Source organism: Wickerhamomyces ciferrii, contig 00338, assembly GCF_000313485.1.
Source record: "Wickerhamomyces ciferrii WGS project CAIF00000000 data, strain NRRL Y-1031 F-60-10, contig 00338, whole genome shotgun sequence".
In the NCBI taxonomy this organism is placed as follows: Eukaryota; Fungi; Ascomycota; class Saccharomycetes; order Phaffomycetales; family Wickerhamomycetaceae; genus Hansenula; species Hansenula ciferrii.
The window spans coordinates 1-9,016 of NW_011887402.1; the positions used below are offsets into that span (position 1 = coordinate 1).

General features: G+C 27.6%; 4 protein-coding genes across 4 annotated transcripts; 3 read left to right on the forward strand and 1 right to left on the reverse strand.

The window, feature by feature from the left end:
* Positions 1-425: 425 nt before the first annotated feature.
* On the forward strand, positions 426-1,043 carry TRS33 (Trs33p; the record flags this gene model as incomplete). The annotated part of the gene is made up of 1 exon (XM_011272691.1): positions 426-1,043. One exon carries the CDS (start codon positions 426-428, stop codon positions 1,041-1,043), a length of 618 nt encoding a protein of 205 aa, XP_011270993.1.
* Positions 1,044-1,118: 75 nt separating this feature from the next.
* Positions 1,119-2,627, reverse strand: SHS1 (septin SHS1; the record flags this gene model as incomplete). Its single annotated transcript, XM_011272692.1, has 1 exon — positions 1,119-2,627. One exon carries the CDS (start codon positions 2,625-2,627, stop codon positions 1,119-1,121), a length of 1,509 nt encoding a protein of 502 aa, XP_011270994.1.
* Positions 2,628-3,585: 958 nt separating this feature from the next.
* BN7_6763 (uncharacterized protein) lies at positions 3,586-4,710 on the forward strand (the record flags this gene model as incomplete). Its single annotated transcript, XM_011272693.1, has 1 exon — positions 3,586-4,710. One exon carries the CDS (start codon positions 3,586-3,588, stop codon positions 4,708-4,710), a length of 1,125 nt encoding a protein of 374 aa, XP_011270995.1.
* Positions 4,711-4,984: 274 nt separating this feature from the next.
* On the forward strand, positions 4,985-5,814 carry NNR1 (NADHX epimerase; the record flags this gene model as incomplete). Its single annotated transcript, XM_011272694.1, has 2 exons — positions 4,985-5,075; positions 5,240-5,814. The coding sequence occupies 2 exons, from the start codon at positions 4,985-4,987 to the stop codon at positions 5,812-5,814; spliced, it is 666 nt and encodes a 221-aa protein (XP_011270996.1).
* Positions 5,815-9,016: the final 3,202 nt, after the last annotated feature.

The window sequence follows — 9,016 nt, forward strand, 5'->3', positions numbered from 1 at the left end:
AATAACATTGAGTTTTTAAAACGTGGTGATTGCCAGGATTACTAGAGCAATAGTGGCAGGGGCCACACGCCAGTTTTAGAATTCATTCAATAAAACTGCCTCAAATTAGTTGTAAATTGTAATAAAAAGGTACTAATATGATCTTTGAAAGCCATAAAAGCTATCGAAATAGTTCTATATATTAAATTAACGATCCTTTGTGTGTTTTAATGACAAAATCTCTTCAAATCAGATGTTCAAACTTCAAATACTTTATCTTTTGTCGCGAATATCTGTTATATTGATTTTAAATTTGAACGTTCAATTGGAAACATAAACATCAACCATTTGGAAGGCTGAAAGCAGCTAAAAGTACAAACTCATCTCAATCCAATTTCCAATCCAATTATAAGATCCCCCAGCTACATATAACACTCATCAGCACAATGGACACAGAACCTCAATCATTAATCAATTCCACATGTCTTGATCTTCTCATGAATGAAATTGTTCCATTAGCTATACGAACAACAGAAGAACAATCAAATCCCATAGATCAACCTACAAATGATGAATCAGAATTAATTAAAAAACTAGATATCTCTCCCATAACAGCAGGTGGTGTTGAAATATTTGATAGTGAATATATTCAAAGTGAAGATGTTTATTATAAAGTTGAACAATATGGATTCAGTATAGGTATTAGAATTTCAGAAATTTTGATATATAAAAATTCAAATAATGAAATTTTAAAAAATTTAGAATTATTAAATATAATGAAATTCATATGTAGAGATGTTTGGAAATTAATTTATGGGAAACAAATGGATAATTTAAGAACAAATCATAAAGGTACTTTTGTACTTATTGATAATAGTTTTAAAATTTTTAATAATTATGATAGTCCAATTGATTTAAATGATACAATATTAAAATCAAAACCTTATCTTTATATACCCACTGGTATTATTAGAGGTGTATTGAAAAGTTTTGGTGTGGAAAGTATAGTTACACCAGAAATTACAAAATTTCCAAGTGTTTCATTTAATATCCAAACAAGTTGATCAATTACATATATACTTCTTATAAATACATTAAATTGTTCGTTCAAATTTCATTTGTAGTTATACACATAATATTTATGGTGATTGATTTATAATTGAAGATAAATCAGTTGATGTACTTTCCTTTTTAATATTAATACCAAATCCACCACCTTTAAGCATTCTTTCTCTTCTTTTCAATTCTGCAGCTTTTTTTTCTAATGCTGCAGCTCTAATTGCTAATTCTCTTGCAGATCTTTCTTCTAATTCTTGTAATTTAGCTTGTCTTGATATAATACGTTCATGTTTCAAGACATATGGAACTGTTTCACTTATTGTTCTTAATTGATTTCTACTTGGTTCTGGTGAATATGGCATTCTTGGTGAATTTTTAATTGAAGATATTATTGATTCATTTTCATTTTTAATAGAATCACGAACTTCTTTATATGGAGAAGTTTTAACATCAGGTCTTGGACCGTTGGAAAATGATCCAGTTGATTTCATTGATGGAGTTCTAATTGATTCTTTATCAGAATTATTATCTAAATCAATATCTTTATGTTTATCATCTAATGTTAATGCTGCCAAGTTAGATAATGAAGGATTATTAACATCAAATGCTGTAGATACATCACCATTAAATTTTTCTTCTTCTTTTTCAGTAACTGAAGATAATTTTTCTGATCTATAATTTTCATAAAGGAAATTTGTTGTTAAATCTTTAAAATCTTGTAAATGAGAACCAAATAATACATTTTTCAATTTTATAAAATCTGAACTTTCTTCAATATCAATTATACCCCAAGGATATTTTCTTGCAAATTTTAACTGGCCATCAATTTCATATTTTTCCTTTGAACCCATTATAGCAAAAGGTTGTAAAGATCTTAATAATTTATTTTCTTCAATTGTTTCTAAATCATCTTCATCTTCATCGTAATTAAATTCAAATATTGGAACATTAAATTTTTTAATATCATACAAGATATTTTTTTTAAAACCTTGTAATTCAGTTTGAGTAAATGAATCACTTTTACTTATAACTGGTAAGACATTAACAAATTTTGACATTTTTTTAATACATTCAACATCAATTTCTCTTAATCCATGACCTGTAGGTTCTAAGAAATAAAGACATATATGAACTCTTGTATCTTCAAATTTTGGATCTCTTCTTATTCTAGTTTCCTCAGCAAGAACATGATCAAATTGTTGTTCTAAATATGATACAATTTCTGTATAACAAACTTCATTATCAGTATTATCACCAAATCCAGGGGTATCAATAACATTTAATAAGATTTTAGATCCATCATCATCCAAAATTTCAATTTTACTTGAAGTTATTGCAATTGTTGATTCATTATATTCTTTTAAAGGATTAAATTCTCTTGAATGATAATTAAAATCACCAATATATGAAAGTAAAGTAGGTTCATCTATTGAAGAACCAATTGGTTGATATCTATGAGGTAATAAATTTGTATCTAATAATGAATTTATAAATGTAGTTTTACCTGTACCTGAAGCACCAGTAATCATTAAAGTATATTTAATACCACGTTTAGCATCATTTTTATATCTTAAAGCAGATTGTGACATTTTATGAGAATCTTGAACTTATGACAATAACCGGTATTCAATTATGTTTATGTAACAAATCTAATTCAATTGTAATTTGTAACCCTTTTTTTCCTGATCTAAGTATATCTAATTTTAATCATTTACTTTAAAAAAAAACACGATTCTTGTTGGAAAAAACTGAAAATTCCCAATTAAAACGTAAAAATTAATGCAAAACGCGAAAAATTAAACCTCAATTAGGAAATTTTTAATTTTTTTAATTTTCGCTTATGTCACTGATTACGTAAAAATCGCGCGCTGGGCAAAAAGTTATCAGAAGAAAGCCCCACGCGGGGCTCGAACCCGCAACCGTACGATTAAGAGTCGTAAGCGCTACCGATTGCGCCAGCGAGGCTATCTCTGAAATTTAAAAAGTGCCCTGTTTGCCCCATTCTCCAAACCCTAATCAATATCACCTGACCGCGCACGTGATTCTCTCTCTTAAAAAATCATCGGATTTAGCTCTCTTTTGTTTTTTTTTTTTGGCTCATCAGTTGGCACCTCAGGTTATGGTTCATGTGTACCAGTTGATGTAGGTGATCGTGATGACACGACCGAATGAAAGGGAATAATATTACTCCTGTTTAAAACTTTTATTAAAATGTATTTGATTGAATATTACTTGGATTGATTACATACTAGTCATTATAGTCAATTGAGTCTACCATTGTGTATCTCAATCGTTTAGAATTGATTACTCTTGTTGGTCTTTAGACCGTTGGATCTTATACGCATTGAAACCACACCACTTTGAATATTTTGCATTGATTGGATCAATTTAAACATTATTTACAAAAAAAACCACTACAAGATAGCAACATTCAAGGAGAATCAAGATACATTATTTCTATTCAATTCAATTTACTACACCTTAACTATATTTTCACTTTATTGTTTTTCTAGTACCCATTGTTTGTGATTTTCAATATACTTTATAATGTCATCAGCTGTTTCGGACAATCAAAATAATGAAAATTTTGAACAAATTGAACAAATTGAACAAAAACCTGATATTAATAATGATCATGATACAAATAAACCTAATCAACCAATTGAATCATCAATTGATCAAAATCAACCCATAAAAACCATTGATCAAGATTCAAATATACCCACAGTATCAACTGATAATAAAGAAGAATTAATTACAAAAGAAGATCTTAATACATCAAATTCAAGTCCATTGAAAAGAAAAGAAACAACAATTGATTCATCATCTGAAACTCCTAAACCTAAAAAATCAAGAAAATTACAAGGTGCAGGTGTTAAAAAACCTTTATATTCAAGATATGAATCATTATATATCGTGAAAGCATATAAAACCATTTCTGATAAACATCCAAATTTAGTATTAATTGATCTTTTCAAAATCGTGGCATTGTTATTTAATGAAGAAGCTCAAAGACAAGGTTTTAAAGAACGTACACCAGATCAATTATATCAAAAATATAAAAGAATTCAACATGGTTTAAATCATGGTGAAACTGAATTCCTCGAGTTTTTCAAAAAAAATACATATAATCCAAGAGAATGGATACCTGATTTTAAAAATTCTGAAAGTGATGAAATTTTAAAATATATTAAATTCCCCAAATTAGATGAATCAATTAATGAAATTGTTGGTTCAAGTATTGCAAATTTAAAACCTCCATTACCGGATCTTTATGATGATGATGAATTTGATGAAGATACAAAACCAATCATAGATAGCAACCCCACTGGTGGGGCAACTGGGACCACGGAACATGGTGATGCTGAAGACGAATTATTACAACTAGCAGGTTATGATAATGAAAATTCAAATGGGAATAATAATAAATCAAGAACAAATTCAAATAGTAGTCATGGTAGTAATAATGGTATAATAAAAGAATTAAAAACCAAAATATCTAGTATAAATCAATCAAATGAATTATTACAAAATGAAATAAAATCATTAAAAGAACATATAATTTCAAAAGATCAAGAAATTTTATTCTTAAAAAGTATGATTAAAGAAGATTTATCATATATTCGTCATAAACTTAATGAACCTAAAGATGGAACAATAACGAAAGAATGACCTGCAAAATTTTTGCTAGATTGATACAATCATGTACTCATGTATATATAAATTTAATGAATCGTTACGTATTGAATATTTTTATGTAAGATAAGTTCTGAATTTAATCTTGTGATGTTTATACCTTGTCTATCAATTTTGGATCTCCAGATTTTGTTAGTGGCCCTAAACGTGTCTATGGATAACAAAACAAAAATGACAAAATTGCTTTGAAACTAGAATTATTCTCTGCTAAACAATTGAAATATTGAAAACAGCTGGCTACCATATCACAATGTCATTCAAAGTATTATCAGCCAAATTAGCAGCTTCTGTTGATCAAGAATTGATGAGTTCTGGTGGGCTTTCAATTGATCAATTGGTGAGTACTATTTATTGTCCGAGAAACTAAGGTACAATCATTTATATTAACAATAAACCATATATATAGATGGAACTAGCTGGATTATCAGTTGCAGAAGCTACTTATAAATCATTCCCATTGTTAAAGAATGTTCTTGTATTAGTTGGACCTGGAAATAATGGTGAGTATATGGTACTTCAGGATTATGTGTCAATTTATTAACAAAGGTACTTCTAGGTGGTGATGGATTAGTTGCAGCTAGACATTTAAAACTATGGGGATTCAATCCTTCAATATATTATCCTAAACGTTCTTCAAAACCTTTATTTCAAGGTTTAGAAACTCAATTAAAGAATTTAAATATTGAATTTATTGATTCTGACTTAGATCCTCATACAATTGAATCAAAATTTCAATTAATCATTGATTCTATATTTGGATTTTCATTCAATACATCAGGTGGTATAAGACCACCTTTTGATGAACTAATCAAAACTGTTAATAAGACTACAATCCCAATCTTATCTGTTGATATCCCATCAGGTTGGGATGTTGATGAAGGTTATGTCTCTGGTGGGTTAAGATCACCAGACGTATTGATTAGTTTGACAGCACCTAAACCAGTGGCAAACCATATGTCTCAAAACACACAACATTTTGTTGGTGGTCGATTCATTGGGAAAGAATTTGCTGAGAAGTATGGAATTGATTATTATGATTATAAAGGGTCTGAACAAACGTTGAAACTAAGCAGAGAGTAACGAATTTAACCGTATGAAGTTGGTTTTTTTTCAAAATTTGTACAATGTATAACCAATAATTTCAATTGAAACTCTATATAACACGTAAATACCACTTATAACCCTCATTAAACCCTTCCCAATCGTCTCTTCCTAGTCTTTATGAGTTTATTGTCGTGTGTCCCGTAAACCGAGTCTCGCATTGCTTTTTCCAAAATCACGAAAAAAACCAAAATTAAGTCAAAATTTGAAATGAAAACACAACGAAAACCCACAAATTTTTGTTTTGATCAAAGGGAAAAGACTGCTAGTAAAGTGTTTTGTTAGATCACTGGTTTTGGTTTGGTGTTCCACTCTGCTCATACTTCAATCAAGACTGCTTTTGTTACCCTGGTCAATCTCGTTCAATTGCACCAATTTACAACCGTTATTATTGAAAGATAGAGGAAAAGCGTGAAGTAAATATATACCCACAAGACCTCAAAACCTCAAGACACCTGGTTGAAGAATACAGGACAACAAGGAGTTCATGTTCATTTGAATCAAGTGAGAGAAATAATCAACGCTTAGAAAGGAAAGCATATCATAGTTTGCCAATCAATCGGTGACTTTAAAGAGGTATAATCATCACAAGATCTATAAGATAAGCGCTGAAGATATATGACAATAACAACAAAGAAGAAGAATTGGATCTCAAAATGAATAACAATAGTACGCCCAAACACTTGATACTACGGAGAGTTAAACTATATTTCCTTGGTGAAAATTGGATAGATAATGGTACTGGTTTTTGCTTTGGTGAAATTGATGAAGATAGAGTTCCATATTTAATTGTTCGAAATGAATTAGATCAAGATGAAATATTATTAAAAGCTAAGATCGAAGGTGCTATTCAATTCCAAAGACAACAAGATACTCTTATAGTATGGACGGATTCTGAAGGTCATAATATTGCACTTTCTTTCCAAACAAGAGAAGGTTGTGAATCTTTATGTGATTTTATAATCAAATGTCAAAGAGGGAAATTTTCACCAAATATTTCATTGGTGGCAGTTATTGCAAATGATCCAGATGGTGATATTACTGAATTAATGACTGGTCCATTAAATTTACCCCCATTAAATCCAAATTCAAATGATTTAATGTATATATTGAATTGTATTAATGATCATCCAAATTCTTCATTTCATAAACAATCAATTGCAGAATTTATTCAAACAAATAATTATTTCCAAAAATTAATCCAAATTTTCAATGAAGGTGAATCTCAAAGGAAAATTAAAACTTTACATTTATTGTGTAATTTAATTAAATCATTGATTTTATATAATGAAGGTTTAATTATTGAATTAATATTAGATGATTCTAATTTGATGGGTATAATTGGTATTTTAGAATATGATCCTGAATTCCCACAATATAAGGCCAATCATAGAAATTTCCTTAAAGATATACCAAAATTTAAAGAAGTTCTACCAGTTAAAAATGATCGTATTAAAGATTTAATTAAAAAAACTTATAAATTACAATTTTTAAAAGATGTTGTATTAGTTAGATTATTAGATGATCCAACTTTCAATTTAGTTTCTACATTAATTCATTTTAATCAAGTGGAAATTATTGATTTTTTAGAAAAGGGGACTTTTATTGATGAATTATTTGCATTATATAAAGAAGAAGAATCTAGTCAAGAAACAAATTCAAATTCAGATGAGGCATTGATAAGGAAAAGAGATGGTATTAAATTACTTCATCAATTTGTTCTTATAGCTAAAAATTTACAAGCTCAACAAAAGACAAGTTTTTTCAAAAGTTTGCTCAAAAGAGGTTTATTTAAAACTATAAATTTTGTAATGAAAGATGATTCAGTGGAAATTAGAGTCATTGGAACAGAATTAATTGTAACTATAATTGAACATGATGTTTTGTTAATCAATGGTGATTTAAATGATGATGATGATCACAATGAATTTGATGATGAACGTGAATATGAAGATTATGATGATCATTTTAATGATGATGAAAATGATGAAGATAATGAACATGATAAAGATGATAAAAACGATAAATCTAATAACAAGAAAAAACATGATGAAGATGAACATGATTCAATTTTTAATAAAGATGATTATGAAAAAGATGATGAAATTCCATCAATCATTTCATTTAATAATAAAAAAATTGTACTTTCTGATGATATGAGTTTATTTTTCATCTTGACACATTATTTATTAGAAGATAATGATGCAGGTTTGAAAATTCAAGCTTTTGAAGCATTAAAATCATTATTAGATATGAAATCATTAATGGAATCTTTAAAAACTGGACCTGATGATCAATCAGTATTGGATAGATTAGATACAACAAAATTTTTAAATGCATTTTATGAAAAAGTTGCACCAATTTTATTTAAACCTTTAATTGAAATTCAAAATGAAGAAGATCAACAAATAAATGATGATTCAATTGAAGATGATTCATATATATATCTTTGTGAATTAATAATTTTTTGTTCTAAAGATAAATCAATATCAAGATCATTTTTCCTTGAAAATCATATAATATTGGGGATAATTGAATTAATAAAACCAAATCATAAATTAAATTTAAGATTAGCTGCAATTAGAAGTATTAAATCTATAATAACATTAAATGATGATTATTATACAAGATATATAATTTCAAATAATATTTTATCACCAATTTTCAAATTATTTGATGAAAATATTAAAGAAAATTCAAATTTAACAAGTTCTACAATTTTAGATTTATTAGAAATTATTATAATGGGGATTGATAGATTAGAAAAAAGACAAAATGTTAAATTATTAGCAAGATATATTGTTTTAAATTTTAAAAATTCATTATTGAAAATTGATGATGTTTCATCAGGTGAAGATTTAATTAAAATTGTGGAAATGGATAATGATTCAACTTCAACTAATACAACAAATGGTAATGAAGATAGTACAATGAGTACCACATTCTATTCAACAAATGTTGATAATGAAGATAAAAATGGGAATAGTGAAAATAATGAAAATATTGATGTTAATATTAATATTTCAAATGTTATTAAAAGTGATGATGAGAATAAAAATAAAAAACATTCAACACCAGAAAAAAGAAAAATAGAAGATGATAATGATATACCATCAGATGTTAAGAAAAAAAATTTAAATTCATTAAGGAAAAAATTCACAAATGCAGGTAAAAAATTTGC